At 34.7% G+C, this 21,429-nt stretch overlaps 1 protein-coding gene across 7 annotated transcripts in view; it reads left to right on the top strand.

The window, feature by feature from the left end:
• FANCC (FA complementation group C) overlaps positions 1–21,429 on the top strand; it is a 181,274-nt gene that overhangs the window by 45,757 nt on the left and 114,088 nt on the right. For 6 of the 7 annotated variants that reach the window (XM_074281683.1, XM_074281676.1, XM_074281678.1 and 3 more), the window contains 2 exons: positions 5,227–5,311; positions 11,577–11,671. In XM_074281683.1, the coding sequence (XP_074137784.1) occupies positions 5,227–5,311; positions 11,577–11,671 (180 nt within the window). Of the gene's footprint in view, positions 1–2,127; positions 2,310–5,226; positions 5,312–11,576; positions 11,672–21,429 lie in introns of all 7 variants that reach the window. The other variant, XM_074281681.1, reaches the window with a different exon arrangement.

Here is a 21,429-nt window from a genome sequence, read left to right as displayed (position 1 = left end):
ACCCTTATGCCTTGTGTGCCATTAGACCTTTACAAATTTTAGGGCACTGGTTTACGTTTCAGCACAAAACTTAAGTATAATATCTAATTATAAATTATCAAATATAAACTTATCATATGTTATTATTACAAAGTCCTTGTTATCTTCAAATCCTGTAACTTCTCATGATTTCTAAGAATGAAAAAAATGAAATTTAAAAAACATTTTTAATTTGAAATTTTTTATAATAGCTTTCTATTTTTCAAAATACATGCAAAGATAGTTTTCAACATTGCAAAACCTTCTGTTCCAGATTTTTCTCTCTCCTGCTCCACTTCATCTCTTCTCTAGACAGCAAATAATCCAAAATAAGTTAAATGTGCAATTCTTCTAAACATATTTCCATATTTATCAGGCTGCACAAGAAAAATCAGATCAAAAGAAGGAAAAAACAAGCAAACAACAATAATAACAAAATTAAAAATATTATGTTGTGATTCACATTCAATCTCCATAACCATCACATACTCATTTCACTTAGCATCAGTTCATGTAAGTCTTTCCATATCTTTCAGAAATCAACCTGCTGATCATTTCTTAAAGAACTATAATATTCCATTACTTTCTTATTCAGCCATTCCCCAACTAATGGCCATCTGTTCTAGTTCCTAGCCATTACACTACAAACATTTTTGCATCTCTTTGGGATCCAGTAGAGATACTGCTGGATCAAAGGGAATGCACAGTTTGATAGCCCTTTGGGCATAGTTCCAAATTATTCTCCAGAATGTTTGGATCAGTTTACAGCTCCACCAACAATTCATTAGTGTCTCAGTTTTCCCACATCCCCTCCAACATTTATCATTATCTTTTTCTTTCATCTTCGCCAATCTGAGAGGTGTATATACCTCAGAATTGTCTTAATTTGCATTCTCTAATCAATAGTGATTTAGAGTACCTTTTCATATGATAGAAATGGTTTTAATTTCTTCATCTGGCAATTGTCTGTCCATATCCTTTGACTTTTTATCAATTGGGGAATGGCTTATATTCTTACAAATTTGAGTCAGTTTTCTATATATTTTAGAAATGAGGCCTTTATCAAACCTTGGATATAAAAATTTTCCCCCAGTTTTCTGCTTCCCTTCTAATCTTGGCTGCATTGATTTTGTTGTACAAGCCATTTTTAATTTAATATAATCAAGATTATCTACTTTGCATTTCTTAATGTTCTCTAGTTCTTCGTTAGCCACAAATGTCTTCCTTCTCCACAGATCTGAGAGGTAGACTATCTCTTGTTCTTCTAATTTCCTTATAGTATTACTCTTTATAGCTGAATCATGAACCCATTTTTGTAGCGAGCTGTTTTCTCCAGAAGCTGCCGATTGCTCTCTGGGAAGAGATCTGCTGTGTCAACTCAAATCTCTTGGACAGATTCTTCTTCCTGTAGTGAACCATTGTCTCCAGGCAGTTGCTGTTAACTCTTGTCCAGAGAAGTGACTTCCCTTCCTGCAGAGAGCTGACTTCCCTTCCTGCAGAGAGCTGCGTCAAGCTAGATGTAGTGCAGAGTCTTCTTCTATCTCTGGGTGTCCTCTCTTTTATCCTCCCAGAGAAAGGGCGTGGGATAATGCAAGGGCTTCTGGGAAGAACCACTTCAGCCAATGAGCTTGCTCCTTCTATCAAGTCAACCTGAGTTCTCACCTTGTAATTGTCCAGACAACCTGAATTCTCACCTTGTCACTATCCAGACAACCTGAGTTCTCACCTAGTAATCCTAACATCTACCCCTTTCTTTTGATTTAGAACATAGGACAGTCATGACCTTGAAACATAAATCCATCAATATGGGAAGTATTACACATAATTACATAAATTACATAAGCACATAGTAACATAGTAACATAACACATGCTAGAAGTATATGACAAATAACATAATCAAATAATCATAAATTGAAAATTTATAAATGTCCATAAGTCCATTGTCCATTAGTCTCATCTTGTGTGAGGAAGTCCAATGATTCCTGATGGTTTTAAAGTTCTTTAACAGTCTTTTTATTAGCCATGCTCTTTCAGTGTAAGATGTTTCTTAGATCTTCTCCTTTATTTTGAGGTCTTTCTCTTTTTCTGTCTCTCTCTGATGGACAAGGCGAATACGACTTGTTGGCACCCATCTGATTCCTTCTCCTGCTGAAGAAATACAAGCAAACCCTCTCCCCCAGGCAGTTAACCTATCTGGTCCCTTCCATTCACCACTTTCTGGATCTCTCCACATCACCTGGCGATTATCTAAGGACAGTGGAGATGCTTGCACTGGACACTGCCCTTCTGGTGGGTTATAAAACCTGTTTGCCGGAGCCAGTGCATCTTGGTCAAAAATTAGAAAATTAATGGTATAGAGAACTAAATTTAGAAGTTCTCTAGGGTTACCTGTGGCTCCCCCTTTCTTTTGTTTTTGGAGGAGTGTCTTAATGTCTCTTTCTTCTCTCTACTATTGCCTGCCCTTGAGGATTAAAGGGTATGCCCGTGGTATGTAAAATCTTATACTGTGCACAAAAGTGTGTAAAATGTTTGGACGTATATGCAGGCCCATTGTCTGTTTTTATTGCTTGTGGCACACCCATAATTGCAAATGCTTGTATAAGGAATTCAGTGACCACTCGGGCTGTCTCTTTTGCTGCTGGCATTGCAAATGTGAATCCTGAAAAGGTGTCTACCACGACATGGATAAAAGATAGACAACCAAAAGATTTATAATGGGTCACATCCATTTGCCAGATTTCATTGGGTCTCAAACCACGAGGATTCTTCCCTGGAGGGAGTGTAGGAGCGTGGAAAGGAAGACAAGCTGTACAGCTTTTTACTATGCTCCTAGCTTCCTCTCTTGTGATTCCAAATTGTAAACGTAAAGCTCGAGCAGCCTGATGATATTTAGAATGAGATTCTTGTGCTTCCTGAAATAAAGGACTACTGGCTAACATGGTTAGAAGGTTATCTGCCTTTGAATTTCCATCAAAAATGGGACCTGGAAGTCCACTATGTGAGTGGACATGCAAGATATAAATCTTGCCTGGATGTTTTCTCACTTGCTCTTGAAGTTCCTTAAAGAGCTGATAAATATTGGAGGCTGCAAATTTTATTTGGGCTGTGGCAATTCTTTGTACTACACCTACAGAATAGGCTGAATCAGTAATTATATTTACGTCTCCTGGGTAATAAGTAAGAGCTAGCATAATAGCAAATAATTCATTCTGTTGAGTGGACTGAAAAGGAGTCCTGACTACTCTCTTTATGGTTAAATCATGAGAGTATACAGCACAAATATTTTCTTTGGAGGCGTCTGTAAAGATTGTTGGTCCTTTAAGAGGAACCTTAGAAACCTTTTCTTCAAAGATCCATCGCCAATTATGTAGTAGCCGGGTTATCTTTAATGGAGATCCATGTGCAAAATTTGGAGCAATGGCCAATAAAATTTGCCATTCTGGGATGGTCTCACAGCATACATTAATTTGTGCGTTAGTATAGAATGTGTATATTTTTTCAGGACTTATTCCAGATAATTGTGTTACTCTCTTAATAGCCTTTAATAAAATCCTAGCCACAAGCACTGGGTAAGGTGTAAGGCTTTGTTTCTTCCCCTTCACTGAATCCAAGTGCTACTAAGGACGCTTTATTCACAGTTAATACATCCCCCACATGCAAGTCAATATCTTCTTCCCGTTCTTTTTTATACTCATACAAGGCTCTATATTGGTATCCTTCAGCACTCATTTTTGCCAGTGTTAACTAGTGCGTTTCGTTTATATGAGAAGAGCCTGGGGAGAGTGTACTAAAACACCTAAAGTGATTCCAGAAAAAGTTAAAACTGAATTCTTCAAAGATTTAGAAAGAAAGGTGATCTGCCATTCTGCTGCCCATGTGTCTTCCATCAGTGATATGGCAGAAGAACATAAGCCACTTCCTATCTTCAGATGAGCTCCTTTTCTCAATTCTCTGGGCTCCAAACATTTAGTGGAATTTCCCAGTCAAATGCCATCCGTTGTGATGATCTTGCCACTGATTGTCCGTCTGTCTTAAGATCTTACACCTGTACCTTGCACACATTCTTTTACCTTGTTGCTCATTATCTGTTTCCAGTTTTGAAGAGCCCGGAGCTACAGGAAGGGGGCGGGGTGGACGAGGTTTTGGTGTAGGAGGTGAAATTCTTTTCCTTCCAATATATTCTACATAAGTTCCTGGAAAGTCCCTTCTTTCCCCTGTTGTTTCATTATAGCCACTTAGCCAACCAATTTCATCATTGTCCCTGTTCGGGCGCCAAATTGCAAAGGTCTGGTCTAGCTCCTCTTGTCAGAATAAGCAAAAGTCCTTGCCCCACGTGTGGACGCCAATTGTAGTGAGCTGTCGTCTCCAGAAGCTGCCGATGGCTCTCTGGGAGGAGATCTGCTGTGTCAACTCAAATCTCTTGGACAGATTCTTCTTCCTGTAGTGAACCATTGTCTCCAGGCAGTTGCTGTTAACTCTTGTCCAGAGAAGTGACTTCCCTTCCTGCAGAGAGCCGACTTCCCTTCCTGCAGAGAGCTGCGTCAAGCTAGATGTAGTGCAGAGTCTTCTTCTATCTCTGGGTGTCCTCTCTTTTATCTCCCAGAGAATGGGCGTGGGATAATGCAAGGGCTTCTGGGAAAAACCACTTCAGCCAATGAGCTTGCTCCTTCTATCAAGTCAACCTGAGTTCTCACCTTGTAATTGTCCAGACAACCTGAATTCTCACCTTGTCACTATCCAGACAACCTGAGTTCTCACCTAGTAATCCTAACACATTTTGACCTTTCTCTTTGGTACAGAGTATTAGGTGTTGGTCAATGCCTAGTTTCTGCCATATTATTTTCCAATTTTCCCAGCAATTTTTATCACATAGTGAATACTTGTCCCAGAAATTAGTCTTTGCGTTTATCAAACACAAGATTATTATAGTCATCAATTATTGTGTCTGTGAACCTAACCTATTCCACTGATCTACTACATAAAATTAAAATTTTGACATAATTCATGTATTACATTAAGGAAATAATGCATGTTAGTTTTAGATGACCTATGAAATTAGTCATTGCCTAAGAGTCTTACTTTGATTAACTACCCAAAGGACTTCAGTTATATTTTCTATTTTTCCAAAAGATATAACTAGCATTTGAAATAGTTATTGATATCATTTTAGTCTCTCTGAGATGTCTTTTTATGGTCTTTTTTACAGGATTTTCCTACAGCTATTCAGAGATTTCCCTTAATTGGTCAGTTGCTGGGAAGGCTTTGCTGGAATCCTTTTGTCATAGGATATGGTAAGACTTTAAAGAGTTATTTTTCTGGAACAAATTTTTGATGAATTTATTTCTACCAAATAACAGACTTCTAAATATCAGTTTGAATTTTTATATTATTACTCAAAAGTCATTCAAAATTTTGTAGAATTTCCATTAATAAGCTTCTTCATCTTTTTTTCAAATTTAATTTAAAATGTAAGTTTCTCTGGCAGAAAAAGATCCTTTACTATTGTGGTTATGTAATTTTGTTGGCATGGGAAATAAACTTTTTTTTCTTGCATGAGAAAAATAAAATCTATACCACCTCTATTTGAATGTCCACTTTATTTTTTTAACTGAAGCATTTGGAATTAAGTGACTGCCCAAGATTACATGGCTAGGAAGTGTTAAGTGTCTGAGGCTGGATTTGAACTCTGATCTTCCTGAATTCAGGGATGGTGCGCTATCCATTGCACCATCTAGCAGTCCCCTTGAATGTCCACTTTAAGGGTGGGCATTATTATATCTAATACTTCTATTGATATTTTGTGGGTATAATGATCATACATTAATTCTTTGTTTCTCTTTCTACCTTGTTGAAGTCATATGTTCATAATTTTAGAGTTGAAAGGGAACTCAAAGGAGATCTATTCCAAAATCCTCATTTTTACAGAGGAGGAAACTACACTCTAAGAACTGACTTGCAAAGCTCATCCCCTTTTTGACTCTAAACCTGGTGCTCACTCTATCTATCTTGAGGACTCAATTTTCATTAAATTATTATTTTTAAATTTTGAAATCCTTACATATCATAGCATATAAATATGAACCCCCTCTCCATTCCCACTCCAATTCTGATAAGCCTTTTAAGAGGCATTGTTGCATAATAAATAAAAGTGTTAGGATTTTAACATAGTTCCCCTGCCCCAGAAATTTTCTGGCTGTGTAATTCTGGGCAAGTCACTTGATTTTTCAGCCCCATAGTTTCCTTATTTATAAAAAAGTTATGATAATGGAAGAAACAACAAATAGTTATGTTTCCTTAGAGAAGGAAAACTGGAAGTCTGGAACTGAAAGTAGTCCAGAATAGGGAATTAGGGAAGCTCCCAAAACCAATTGAAGCTTGGTAAAACTGGATAGTACCTTGTTTAGTAAAAAAGCTGAAAGTAGGACAAAGGTTATAGTTTAGCTAGAGTACACATGCTTAATTGCTTCATATTAGCTTCTCCCCAGAAGCTGAAGCTCATTTTAATGGTTATACAGTGTATGTAGTGGGAGAGGTATACCAAGAGGTATATGTTGTAGGAGAATCAGGAAAGAATGTTAACCTTATCTTTCCAGCCATTGGAGGATTGGTATAGGGACTTTGTGCTTGGGAGAAGGGATAAAAGACTATGCTGTTGCTTCTGTAAAATAGGTAAACTCATTTGGAGTTTGACATCTGCTTTCTACATGAACATATTGGAAGTTTAAATTGCTTCGCTCATTCTGAGGCTGTTCATTTACTGTACCCTTGTTTGGGGTTCAAAATTTGTTTCCAACAATAACATCCATCTTACTTTTTTTTGTAAAGAACAAGTGAAATTATGCATATTATCCTATACATAACTTATTTGTATATGTATGTTTCACGTTAGATTATAAGTTCTTTGAGGGCAGAGACTATCTTTTGTTTCTTTTTCATATCCCTAGTTTTTAGTTCAGACCTGGTATATGATAGATATTTAATATTTATTGATTCATATCAAGTGCTTTACAAATCATATAATACTATATGTATTATTATTATTATTATTAGTTGCATCTAAAATGAAAGGGAATTCTATTAAGTATAAATATATAAAGCTATAGGAGGAATTGCCCCAAGATTTGATTGAGAGAGAATATAAATTTATTTTAATAGTTTTGATAAATTAATGAATAATTCTATTAATAGATATAATTCTATTTCTTTTATTATTTATTTATTTGTTTTGCTGAGACAATTGGGGTTAAGTGACATGCCCAGAGTCACACAGCTAGAAAGTATTAAGTATCTAAGTCCAGATTTGAACTGGAATCCTCCTGACTTCAGGGCTGGTACTCCATCCACTGTATTACCTAGCTGTCCCCTTTTTCTTTTTCTTTTTTTTAATTAAAATTTTTTATTTTCAAAATATATGAAGGATAATTTTCAACATTCACTCTTGCAAAACCTTGTATTCCAAATTTTTCCCCTTCCTTCCTTTCACCCCCTCCCATAGATGGCAACTAATCCAATATATGTTATACTTGTGCAATCAGGGCTGCCACAAACATTTTTGCACATGTGGGTCCTTTCCCCTCCTTTATGATCTCTTTGGGATACTTGCCCAATAGAAACACTGTTAGATTAAAAGGTATGCACAGTTTGATAGCCTTTTGGGAATAGTTCCAAATTGCTCTCTAGAATTGTTGGATCAGTTCACAATTCCACCAACAATAACTTAGTATCCTAGTTTTTCCACATCCCCTCCAACATTCATCATTATCTTTTCTTGTCATCCCATCTTACCCTTAAATTCTAGTTATTTAGCTTCCCCAATTTCTATCATTTCTCCTCCACAGAATGTCAGCAAGATGTAGGAATGGTCATACCCTTGATTTTACCACAACTAACAAATCTTCTAATTCTATGTTCATGAACTCTAAAGTTTCCTTATCTGATCACAATTATTCTATATCTCCTTGTAAACCCTAATTCTATTCTTTGTCTTCACCAAGACCTCCAATCTCTCTACTTCCAAGTCATCTCTTTTGTACTAATAACATTCTCCTCCCTTTTCTGTGTTTTTCTTAGTGCCAGACATCTTCAGATGAAGAAAGCAAAGCCATTTCTAGTTATATGAAATAATGCTCTAAATCACTATTGATTAGAGAAATGCAAATTAAGACAACTCTGATATTCCACTACATACCTCTGAGATTGGCTAAGATGACAGGAAAAGACAAGGGTGAATGTTGGAGAGGATGTGGGAAAACTGAGACACTGATACATTGTTGGTGGAGTTGTGAATGAATCCAACCATTCTGGAGAGCAATATGAATCTATTCCCAAAGGGCTATCAAATTGTGCGTACCCTTTGATCCAGCAGTGTTTCTACTGGGATTATATCCCGAAGACATCTTAAAGGAGGGAAAGGGACTCTTTGTGCAAAAATGTTTGTGGCAACTCTTTTTGTAGTGGCTAGAAACTGGAAACTGAATTGATGCCCATCAATTGGAGAATAGTTGAGTAAGTTATACTATATATTATGAGGGGGTACATATAGTATAAGTATGTGATATATACCATATAATATATGGATGTAATGGAATATTATTTTTCTATAAGAAATGATTAGCAGGATGATTTCAGGAAAACCTGGAGAGATTTACATGAACTGAAACTAAGTGAAGTAAGGAGAACCAAGAGAACATTGCACACAGCAACAAGAAGATTTTGTGATGATCACCTGTGATGTGTAGAGGACCACAGATAGTGGGGGAACTCTGGGTAAGGTATAAGACCCTTCAGCCCAGAGGGAACCTACTGACAATGTCTGAGTCAGTGCCCCATCTCCCCTAAAGAGTCTCAGCCTTTCTGAGAAATGGGCAGTGACAGCCTGTGCTGCAATTAAAGCAGAGTGATACCAAGTGGCAAAAATCATCTACATACAATAGCATGTTGTTTATATGATTCCACACACGCAGTATATTAGTGCGTGTGCAGTGTTGCTTTGGTTATATAAGGGTATTAGGGTATATAAAGGTGAGAGAATTTGGAATAAATGAACTCCATGTTTGACCATCCATGTGAGTCCCGCCTTATTACTTCTCCATTAAGACCCAGGGCTTGGGATGGTACTGAGATCCTCCAGAGAGCTAGTCTGAATATCTTAATGGACTTGGCTCTTTCAACAATGAGGTGATTCAGGCCAATTCCAATAGACTTGTGATGGATAGAACCATCTACATCTAGAGAGGGGACTATGGGGACTGAATGTGGATCGCAATGTAATATTTTCACTTTTGTTGTTTTTTGTTTGCTTTTTTTTCCCCCTCATTTTCCACCCTCACCCCATTCCACTCCCACCTCCACCCCTAATCTGATTTTTCTTGTACAGCATGATAAAAGTAAAAATATGTTTAAAAGAATTGCACATGTTTAACTTATGTTGGATTGCTTGCTGTCTAGAGAAGGGGGAGAGAGGGAGAAAAATTTGGAACACAAGGTTTTGCAAGGGTGAATGTTGAAAAATGTTTGTATTTTGAAAAATAAAAAGCTATTATTTTAAAGGAGAAACACAATAGGTTAATGTTGGTAAATTTAACATGTTTTATTTTGAAAATATAATTTAATAGATTCATGGTTTCCCATGCCTTTTTTCCTCATGCTTGTATATAGAAATGTTAGTTTGTTGACAATTTTCTATTTCATACATAAAGACAGAAGTAAAAGAAAACAATCATCTCCTTTGAGTCTCAAGTTTCTTTATCTGTAAATACGAGTTAAAAATGAGACCTGTCCTAGGATATACTATAAAATATTTAATATGTATGGGAATGCCTGCCATCTAGGGGAGGGGTGGAGGGAAGGAAGGGAAAAATTTGAAACAGAAGGGAGTACAATGGATAATGTTGTAAAAAAAAAAAATTACCTATGAATATGTACTGTCAAAGAAAATGTTATAATTATAAAAATTAATTTTAAAAATTAAAAAAATGAGACCTGTAATATCATTGCCTTAGGGAATTCATAAGTGAAATAACTCACTTTTCCAGTAATGACTTGCACTTTCTCTACAACTTCTATTTTTAGAGAGTTGCCTAAAGCACTAAGAGATTAAGGGACCTGCCCAGGCTACACATATATCTAATGTGGGCATATTAATGTCTATAATACCTGTCTTATTGCATATGTCCAGTGACCACATGTAGCCATGGTCTTTTATGTCACCATCTGAGAAATTGATCTATTTATTTTAGTATAAATGACTTTAACCTCTTGACAGATTATTTTTCTGATAAATGAATCACTACCATAACATAGAGTTTAAGAAGTGATATACAGACACACACACACACACACACACACACACACACACACACACACACACAGAATATGAATTAGTGGTGTTTCAGTTTGGCTCTAAATTTGGCTCTAAATAGCACTGTCTTTTATAGTCCTCAATAGTCTTTATACGTGCATATCTAGAAGAGACCTTATAGGTTATCTGATTTAATTCCCTCAGTTTACAGATAAAGAAACTGAGTCCTGTAGAGTCAGGTGACTTGAGCAGCATCATACAGGTATTAAGTGGCAGGGCCAGGATTCAAACTTAAGTGTTATGACACCAAATCTTGTTGTCCTGTAGTTTTGTAAAAAGCTGTTCATTCTTCTATCCATAATTTTTGCTCTTAAAATCTTTATCTTCCTCAGTTTAAGTACCATCTGCTCCTTTAAGCCATTCCTGACTTCCAAAATTGTTAGTGTTTCTCCTTTCTCAGATTACTTTGATTTTTTTCAAAAATTGTGAACCAGAAAGTCAATTTTTTTTATTAAAAAAAAGATCAAAAAAGAGATATTCTACATGAAAAATTTATTACACATGGCTTGTTCCTTTAAACATATTAAATTTGGGGCAGCTAGGTGGCACAGTGGATAGAGCACCAGCCTTGAATTTAGGAGGACCAGGGTTCAAATCTGGTCTCAGACACTTAACACTTCCTAGCTGTGTGGTCCTGGGCAAGTCACTTAATCCCAGCCTCAGGAAAATAAATAAATAAATAAAGAATTGTAGAAAAAAAATTAAACATATTAAATTTAACATGTTACTACTAACATTACCTTGCTTATTGTTGTCCTCTCTAAACTCCATCTTCTGACTCATTTTTTGTGCAGTTATGAACTGAATTGAGCAGCTTACTGCTCTGTATCTGTTTTCACATATTTCTGTGGAATATCTAAAACTAGGCTTTTCTAACATCTTTCGATATGTCATCTTAAGTCAGAAAAATTGTTTGTAAAATAATCATCCAAATACTTAAAATATCAAAATTGGAAATAGTGACTGATTATCTTTAGAATCAGTTATGATTGGAAGGAAAGTAATTACCTAAAACTTTCAGTTAAGCATATATAATGTAGGAAAGAAAAAAATTGAATGTCAAATGTCACAAATGATCTTGAGTTTTCTGTAAATTTGGAATTGTTTTGTTTTTTTCAGGAAATTAAAAAAAATTTGATTCAGTTTTGGGTGTGTACTGTAATAAAACTTACCTTTCTTTGTTTTCCTTTCTGTAGATGAAAACCAGAAAATTCTAATGTGGTGCTTATGTTGTCTGTACTGCAGTGAACCATGGAATACTATAGAGTTGGAAGTCAACCTCTGGATAAGGGTGAGAGAATGAATCGTTTTCTGAACCACTTGAATTGGTGATTTAAATATTCTTGACTATATCATTTTAAAAAACTATTTTAAATACTGTTTATGCTAATGCATTTGTAGTAGTTATAGCCTGCTGCAATATTAGCAACAGTCACCTTTTAAAAATTAACTTCAGGTTTTGCTTAAAGTTAATTCCTTAAAGCTTCTTCTATCCGTGGTGCTAAATGTTTCTGTGCTACTTATAATCTAAAACTCAGGTATTTGAAGAAACTTTAATTACATGATAATGAACTTTATCTTATACTTTTTCAGTAGTTATTTTTATTTGATTTTCATGATACACATAATTGTTAATATAGTAGTATCTAGGGATAAGGATAGGGACTTTATTTCATTGGCAAAAGAATACTCCTTCACCAGTGCATGTCACCATTTCCTGCAAGTTATAAACTTAGAATGTTATTTTTAGAGCCATGGTATCAAACTCAAATGGAACCGTCCTCTTGTGTGCCTAGATGAGATTGATAACTCTGGTCTAGATCATTGAAGAAAGAAGACTCAAGACTCAATTTCAAAATCTGTGGTTTTTTTATTGAAAGAGTAAAAAAGGATTGAAGATGCAGCCTTCACTAGTGAGAAGGGGGCACACTTCCCTGAGAGAGTGCTGTTCAGAAGCTAGAGGAAGCTTTCTAGGTTAGTCCCTACTCTGTCTCCTCCCCATTAACCTTTAATTAACTAGAGGAACAGTTCCTGGTATGCCATAGGAACACCCTCTTCCTCACCCTGTTGTGTCTAGATTTGTGTTAGTGCTTGAGTGGAGAAGATACTATGCATGAGCCTCATTAAGTAAGCATTGTAAAGAAAAGCCTTCTCCCCATAATTGATTTTGGCTGGTTTAAGCTAATTTCTAGCCTAGACCCCTTTATCCAAATTTTGTAGCCAAGTCAAATTTTTTTTCTAACTGCTCATGGGTCAATGATACTTCTTATCTTATATTACCTTGAGCTTACAATATTTTGTGTAAACTTTTCTCATAGTAATGCTCTCAGAAGTTGTGACTTGCCCAGAGTCACACAGCCAGTACATGCTAGAGGAGATATTTAAATCCAGGTGTGCCTGTCTTTCTCTCCATTATGTTAAGTTTTCTAAGTGTGTTTGGGGGATCCCTGGCAGATCCCAGATGCCCTTTCAGGGCATCCAAAAGGTCAAAAACATTTCCATAATAATACTAATATGTTTTAATTTCTACTACAGCAAATATTGTAAATATAACCCATATAAACAAAAAGCTCTTTGTTTTCCTCAATGTTTAAAAGAGTAAAGGAGTTCTTAGACCAAAAAGTTTGAGAATCACTGCACTAGACAATGCTGCCTCTTATGAAATATCTATATAATTTATATGTAAATATCCATATGAGTTATAAATAAATTAACACTTAGATATCAGAGGGTATATTCAGAATCTTTTTTATTATTGGAGGATGTGGAAAACATTAATTTTTAATTTCTCTTTTGAATAATTCTGGAAAATTCTTATGTTCTACAGTTTCTTGGAATATCACATTGTTGATCAGGCATTGGTTCAGTTTCTTTTGTTATATTTAGAAATGTTGCAATATTTTTAGATATTTTTAGTATCCATCTTCCTAATTTTAATATCTTTTCTGTTGATCTACTTGTGCACTAGGTTTTTTGACTGAATTATCCTTCTCTTAAGAAGTCTGCCTCTCATTGCTTGAGTTGGAGATGGGGTTGGGATTACATTGCCCCGATTATAGTGCACTTTTTTTCAGGCTCCATGCAGGCACAGCCAAACACACTGTTTAATTCCCTGTCTAGGCAGAATCAGTATTTACTGCTTTTTTTTTTTTTTTTTTTTTTAATGTTGCTTCAGGGCAAGATGTATAATTTGGGCAGAGGCTTTTAGACTAGGAGTTTCCTAATCTAAAGGGCTGCTCCAGGCAGAAAGAAGCCTGATTCACATCCCTTCCACCCTACTTCATGTGGCTGGGCAAACCAACACCCACTTCTTGCTAACAATAGATTGGCAGGGGGAAAGACAGGGGTAGAATATGCTATAAACAGGGAATCTGAGTGCATTCCAAACTATAGTGGGTTGGCTTATGTCCTGCTAGAGCTTGTATGTTAGTAGATGGGTAGTGAATGAAAATATGATATATTATCATTCTCTTCTGTTAATTAATAAACTGTTAACCCTTTGGGCTTTTTTTCTTTCTCCTTTGATTACAGTTATTATCTATACTTAGCACATAATGTTTTCCCCTTTCAGAGTTATTGGTGTTTGGAGAAAATATCTAGTCCTTTGTTTTATTGGTCATATATCCCATGAGCCTATAAGTGTTGTTAAAATACTTTTTAATATATTTATATTGACTAGCTACCTTAGAACTTGTTGCAAATGAGTCCAAAGTTCTATCTACTTACAGACTATTTACTGTACTCTGTTTCAACATCATAGATTTTATTTCTATTTTTCACCATCTGTTTTGCAAATCCCTGTCATTTCAGAGACTTTCCAGAGAGTTCCATGTCAGCCCCAAGTTCAGGCCCCTTTTGTGTAGCCTCTGTTTAAATCCCAGAGTTATAAAAAAATTGCCAGCTCCACCTCTTATTCTGACTCCTGCAGGGCATACCTCCTACAACATACACCCCTTTAGATGCCTCCCCTTCCACTACATATATTATATGACCATCAAAATGAGCCTTAGCTCCTCGTGAGGAGAAGTTAATATTTATGAAACAATTAAGCACATTGCCTTTAGTCCTACTTTCAGTTTTTTTTTTTTTTTTTAAACTACACAACTAGTTTTAACAGTTTTACCTACTTTCAACTGTTTTCAGGAGCTCCGCAACCCCCCTCCTCTGCACTACTTCAATTTCCAGACTTCTAGTTTTCCTCTTCTATGGAAACATAACTGTTTATTGATTTTCACATGACTAAATAAGTTATGTATGTGCAATGATAAAATACTATTGGGTCATAAGCAATGATGAAGGGAATAATTTTAGAAAAACAGGAAAGTTTTGTATTGAAGTGAGCTGAACCAGGAGAACAGTTTATAACATAAAAATAATACTATACAAATAATTATTTTTGAAAGACTTGGGACAAGGGAAGGGAATAAGCAATTAACTTATAGCATACCATATGCTATCTTAAGTGCTTTAGAAATATCTCATTTTATCCTTAAATAATCATGTGAGGTAAGTATTGTAGAAATCTGATCAAACATAGTAATCTACCACAATTCTAAAGGAATCATGGGGAAACATCCTATTTCCACACTCAGAGTACAGGTTTTTCTTTTGAGTTATATTAAAATATATTGCCCCACAGAAAAACATCAAATAAAAAAGGTATAAATAGATTGATAGATCTCTGCTTAGGATTCTTTTCCCAAAAGATTAAATCAACTTTACCCACACTTAACACCACATACTAAGATAAGATCAAAATGGGTCCATGATTTAGGCATAAAGAATGAGATCATAAATAGATTAGAGGAACAGAAAATAGTCTACCTCTCAGACGTGTGGAGGAGGAAGGAATTTGTGACCAAAGGAGAACTAGAGACCATTATTGATCACAAAATAGAAAATTTTGATTACATCAAATTAAAAGGCTTTTGTACAAACAAAACTAATGCAAACACCATTAGAAGGGAAGTAACAAATTGGGAAAACATTTTTACAGTTAAAGGTTCTGATAAAGGCCTCATCTCCAAAATATACAGAAAATTGACTCTAATTTATAAGAAATCAAACCATTCTCCAATTGATAAATGGTCAAAGGATATGAACGGACAATTTTCAGATGATGAAATTGAAACTATTTCCACTCATATGAAAGAGTGTTCCAAATCACTATTGATCAGAGAAATGCAAATTAAGACAACTCTGAGATATCATTACACACCTGTCAGATTGGCTAAGATGACAGGAACAAATAATGATGAATGTTGGAGGGGATGTGGAAAAACTGGGACACTGGTGCATTGTTGGTAGAATTGTGAAAGAATCCAACCATTCTGGAGAGCAATCTGGAATTATGCCCCAAAAGTTATCAAACTATGCCCAAAAAGTTATCAAACTGTGCATACCCTTTGATCCAGCAGTGCTACTACTGGGCTTATATCCCAAAGAAATACTAAAGAAGGGAAAGGGACCTGTATGTGCCAAAACGTTTGTGGCAGCCCTTTTTGTAGTGGCTAGAAACTGGAAAATGAATGCATGCCTATCAATTGGAGAATGGTTGGGTAAATTATGGTATATGAATGTTATGGAATATTATTGTTCTGTAAGAAATGACCAACAGGATGAATACAGAGAGGCTTGGAGAGACTTACATCAACTGATGCTGAGTGAAATGAGCAGAACTAGGAGATCATAATACACTTCAACAATGATACTGTATGAGGATGTATTCTGATGGAATTGGATATCTTCAACATAGAGAAGAGCTAATCCAATTCCAATTGATAAATGATGGACAGAATCAGCTACACCCAGAAAAGGAACACTGGGAAATAAGTGTAAACTGTGAGCATCTTTTGTTTTTCTTCCCAAGTTATTTTTACCTTCTGAATCCAGTTCTTCATTTGCAGCAACAACAACAACAAAATTCGGTTCTGCACATATATATTGTACCTAAGATATACTATAACATATTTAATATGTATGGGAATGCCTGCCATCTAGGGGAGGGGTAGAGGGAAGGAAAATTCGGAACAGAAGGGAGTACAAGGGATAATGTTGTAAAAAATTACCTATGCATGTGTACTGTCAAAAATGTTATAATTATAAAATTAATAAAAACAATTTTAAAAAAAATTTTAAAAGAAGATTAAATCAACTTTTAGAATTCTACCAGAATCTTCATAGAGTCACTAAAATTAAGTTTTGTCATTTTTATTTCTATCAGCATAATGGTTCCTTAAAGTTGTTTCAGTTGTTATTTAATTGCTCACAAGGATGTGGGGTTTTTCCATGTAATGATCTATTGCCTTTTCCCTGCTACATTACTGGTAGATAAGTACTAGGCAATCTATTTATTGAATATATTCTTCATTTTCCTCTTATATGAATGAATGAATAAACATTTATTAATTGCCTAGTGTATACAAAAGGCTGGAGATATAAGTTAAAAAATAAGATTATCCTTGCTCTTAATTTCAAGAATCTCATGTTTTAATCAGAGAAGTGCTACATTTGAAAGATTTCAGTTTCAAGTCATATTTGGAAAGTTTTATGGTCCTTAGGGTGCAGCAGCAAATCAGAACTCGTTTTAATATCATTTCCCTTGATAAAGTCATGTCAGATTTTGGAAGCATTTGCCATTCAAAGGTTCTTGGAAATGATAGAGTGTTTTTGTTGTTCTTGTTTGATTTTTTTGTTTTTGTTTTGAGGTGATTAGGGTTAAATGACTTGTCTAGGATAACACAATTAAAAAGTTTTAAAAATGTCTGAGGCTGGTCCTCCTGAATCTATTTGATATATATTCCAAAAGAAAGAAGGAATACAGTGATGCATGGTTAGCCATAATAGGCTACATGTGTTTTCAGTGATTAACTAACCAGTTAAAATTTCAAAGCTTTTAGGAAATTATTTCAAAGCTAAGTGATCAAGTCACTAAGGGTGTGATCTCAGATATTCCTTGTTCTACATTGAGCAGCAGATTAAATGATAAGGAGATGGTTATTAGAGATTGTAAAATAATGTATGGTTTGGTATATGTGTCCAGCTACTTATAGATAAAATTAAATGCTTATGTGTCAACAGTTTTATACCTGTTGCAAATATTTAGCAATTATGTATGTGATATCCTTTTCCCCAATTCCTTTGCTTTTCTTTTGTTATTCATTTTTAGTTTGTCATTATATGAAAGTTTTTTATGCAATTTAATAAGTATTACTTTTAAATATTAGTAAATATATTTCCCCTGTATAACTAGAATAAATATACTTTTCTGTGTTCTTTTAGCAACAACAAAATTTATTTCATGCTGGCTAAGTATAGGAAATTATGCTAGAAGCTGGGGAAGAAATTAAATAAGATGTAATCCTAGATTCCAAGGAACATATTTTCTATTGTGAGCCACCACTGCAACTTCCACATGAAAAGTAAATTAGAGCGTTACAAAGTAAAGTGCTTTTACTAAAAAGCTGGTATTTGAATTAGACTTTGAAAGATAGTCTATTAGCATGTGAAGAATCAAAGGAAAATATTCCAAATATATGGGATACTGTAAAGAAAGGCACAGAGCTCATTGAGAGGAGAGGGAATAGTCCAGTGTGACTGCAACAGAGAGTGTGTGAAGTGGAACAATATGAAATGACTAGAAAAGAAGGACAAATACAGATTATGGAGGGTCTTCAATGATATTAGGAGGAATTTTTATTTCATTTGTGAGTCAGTAATAAGCTACTGAATATGTATGAACATATGCATGCATAAGAAATATTGTTTGTCAGCAGTATAAAGAACATAATACTGGGTTTGATGATATGTAAGGAAGTGGGTGATGGGTAATAATGAAACTGTTGGGGGTATTAAGAATGGGAATAGGAAAGATGAATGGATACAAGTTGTATTGGGAATTGCTTTAAATTATAAATAATTGGATTGAAGAGAAGAGGATGAGGGAAACTTAGGTGCAATTCTTTTAAACATATTTCTATACTTGTTATGTTGTGCAAGAAAAATCAGACCAAAAGGGGGAAAAATGAGAAAAAATAAGCAAATAACAATAAGGTGAAAATATACTTTGATCCATATTCAGTCTCCATAGTTTTCTCTCTAGTTGCAGAGCCAAGTCCATCATGGTTAATTATCACATAATCTGGTACTAGGCATAATAGTCTCTTAGTTCTCTTTACTTCACTTAGCATCAGTTCATGTAAGTCTTTTCAGGTTTTTCTGAAATCAGTCTGCTCATTTCTTATAGAATAATAATATTTCATTACATTCATATACCATAACTTATTCAATCATTCCTCAGTTCATGGGCATTCACTTAATTTCCAGTTCCTTGCCATTACAAAAAAGGCTGCTCCAAACATTTTTGCACATGTCAGTTCTTTTCCCTTTTTTATGATCTCTTTGAAATGCAGATCTAGTAATAATTATGCTGAATCAAAGATATTTACAGTTTTATATCCCTTAAGGTATAGTTCCAAATTGCTCTCCAGATTGGTTAGATCAGTTCACAACTCCATCAACAATGCATTGGTGTCTCAGTTTTTCTATATACCCTCCAACACTTATCATTATCTTTTCCTGTCATCTTAACGAATCTAAGAGGTGTGAAGAGGTACCTCAGAGTTATCTTAATTTGTATTTCTCTAATCAATAGTGATTTTAGAGCATTATTTCATATAACTAGAAATAGCTTTGCTTTCTTTACCTGAAAACTGCCTGATCTTATATGTCTTTTGACCCTTTATCAATTGGGGAATGACTTGTATTCTTAAAAAATTTGAGTGAGTTCTTTATATATTTTAGAAAAGAGGCCTTTATCAGAAACATGGCTGTAAAAGCTTTTCCCCAGCTTTCGGCTTCCCTTCTAATCTTTGTTGCATTGGCTTTGTGCAAAAATTTTTTAATTTAATGGAATCAAAATTATCCATTTTGCATTTCATAATGTTTTCTAGTTCTTTGGCCATAAATTCCTTCCTTCTTCACAGATCTGAAAGGTAGACTATCCCTTGTTCTCCTAATTTGCTTATAGTATCACCCTTTGTCTAAATCATGAAATCATTTTGACCTTATCTAGGTGTAGTGTGTTAGATGTTGATCTGTACCTAGTTTCTGCCATACTATTTTCCAATTTTCCCAGCATTTGTCATACAGTGAGTTCTCATCCCAGAAGCTGGAGTGTTTGGGTTTATTAAATTCTAGATTTCTATAATCATTGACTATTGTGTCCACTGATCCACTACTCTTTCTTAGCCAGTACCAAATGATGACTACAGCTTTATAATGTAGTTTTAGGTCTGGTACAACTGGGTTTAAGAAACTAGTTTTTAAAATTTTAATAGTTTTTATATACCAGATATATGCATGGGTAATTTTACAATATTGACAGTTGCCAAACCTTTTGTTCTAATTTTTCCCTTCCCCCATGGCAGGTTGACCAATACATGTTAAATATGTTAAAGTATAAATTAAATACAATATATGTAGACATGTCCAAACAGTTGTTTTGTTGTACAAAAGGAATTGGACTTTGAAATAGTGTACAATTAGCCTGTGAAGGAAATCCAAAATGCAGGTGGACAAAATTAGAGGGATTGGGGATTCTATATAGTGGTCCATAGTCATCTCCTAGAGTTCTTTTGCTGGGTGTAGCTAAGAAAATAGTTTTAAGGAGGAGTAAAGATGCATCTTTTATAATATAAAGGGGAAGAAGTATGGTGATGATGTTGGGAAACTATGAGAATTAAAGGAAGGGAGATGAAAGAACTGTGATACATGACAGTCTTTCCACTGCAGTAGGATTCTAAATTATGTAGTGTAAATATGAAAGAAGAAAAAAAGATTTGGAATAGTTGCTCCAGGAAATGAATTAGGAAGTCAGTAAGATTAGATTATAGGATTGTAAGGCAACAGCTAAAGTTGGAAACAAGATAAGACTAAAATGACACAGAAGATGAGTAATTGGGTCAGAGGACCAAAAGATGGGAAAGGCAAGAAATAGGTTTAGTTCATATCAAAGTGGGAAAGTTAGAGTTTTAAGTAGATCTTTGAAAGAAAGTGAATGTATAAAGTTACGATCTTAAAAAGTACAGTTCCGAGAGGTAATAGAGATCATGTCATCGTGTTATTAAAGTGGGATGAAAAACTATGCCATTCGATATACAGCACCAGTTCCTACTAAAAATACTAGAAAGTTTAGGAATAAATAGAGCTTTCCTTAAATTGATAAGTAGTATCTATTTTAAACCCTCAGCAAGAATTATCTGTTATGGGGATCAGTTAAAAACATAAGAAAGGTTGCCCATTATCACAATTTTTTTTTTTTTTTTTTTTTGCTTTGGAGTTAAGTGACTTGCCCAGGGTCACACAGCTAGGAAGTGTTGAGTGTCTGAGATCAAATTTGAACTCAGGTCCTCCTGACTTCAGGGCTGGTTCTCTATCCACTGCACCACCTAGCTACCATCACAATTATTTTTTAATATAGCACTAAAAATATTAGCTATAGCAATAAGAAGAAAGAGAAATTGAAGAAATTAGAATAAACAAGGAGGAAACAACTCACTCTTTGCAGCTGATATGATGGCAGACTTAAAGAATCATGGAGACTCAATAAAAAAACTATTTGAAATAATTATAATTTTAGCAAACATTTTTTATGTAAAATAAATACATAAATCATCAGCATTTTTATATGTGACCAACAAAGCCTAGCAGTGAGAAATCGAGAAATTCCATTTAAAATAATTGTAGACAATATAAAATACTTGGAAGTTTACCTGCCAAGACAAATCTAGGAGCTATATGAATACAGTTACAAAAATTTTTACACAAATTATCAGATTTAGACAATTGGAAAAGTATCAGTTGCTCATGGATAGACTGATCCCATATAACAAAAATGGTAATTCTATCTAAATTAATTAATTTATTCATTGCCATGTCAATCAAACTACCCACAAATTATTATAGAGTTAGAAAAGCAGTAACAAAATTCATCTGGAAGAACAAAAGGTCAAAAATATCAAGGAAATTAATGGGGGGAAAATACAAAGC

The sequence above is a fragment of the Sminthopsis crassicaudata genome, chromosome 1 (assembly GCF_048593235.1).
Source record: "Sminthopsis crassicaudata isolate SCR6 chromosome 1, ASM4859323v1, whole genome shotgun sequence".
Classification (NCBI taxonomy): domain Eukaryota; kingdom Metazoa; phylum Chordata; class Mammalia; order Dasyuromorphia; family Dasyuridae; genus Sminthopsis; species Sminthopsis crassicaudata.
Note: the sequence above shows the minus strand (reverse complement) of the source record. Positions and strands in the feature narration are given on the sequence as shown.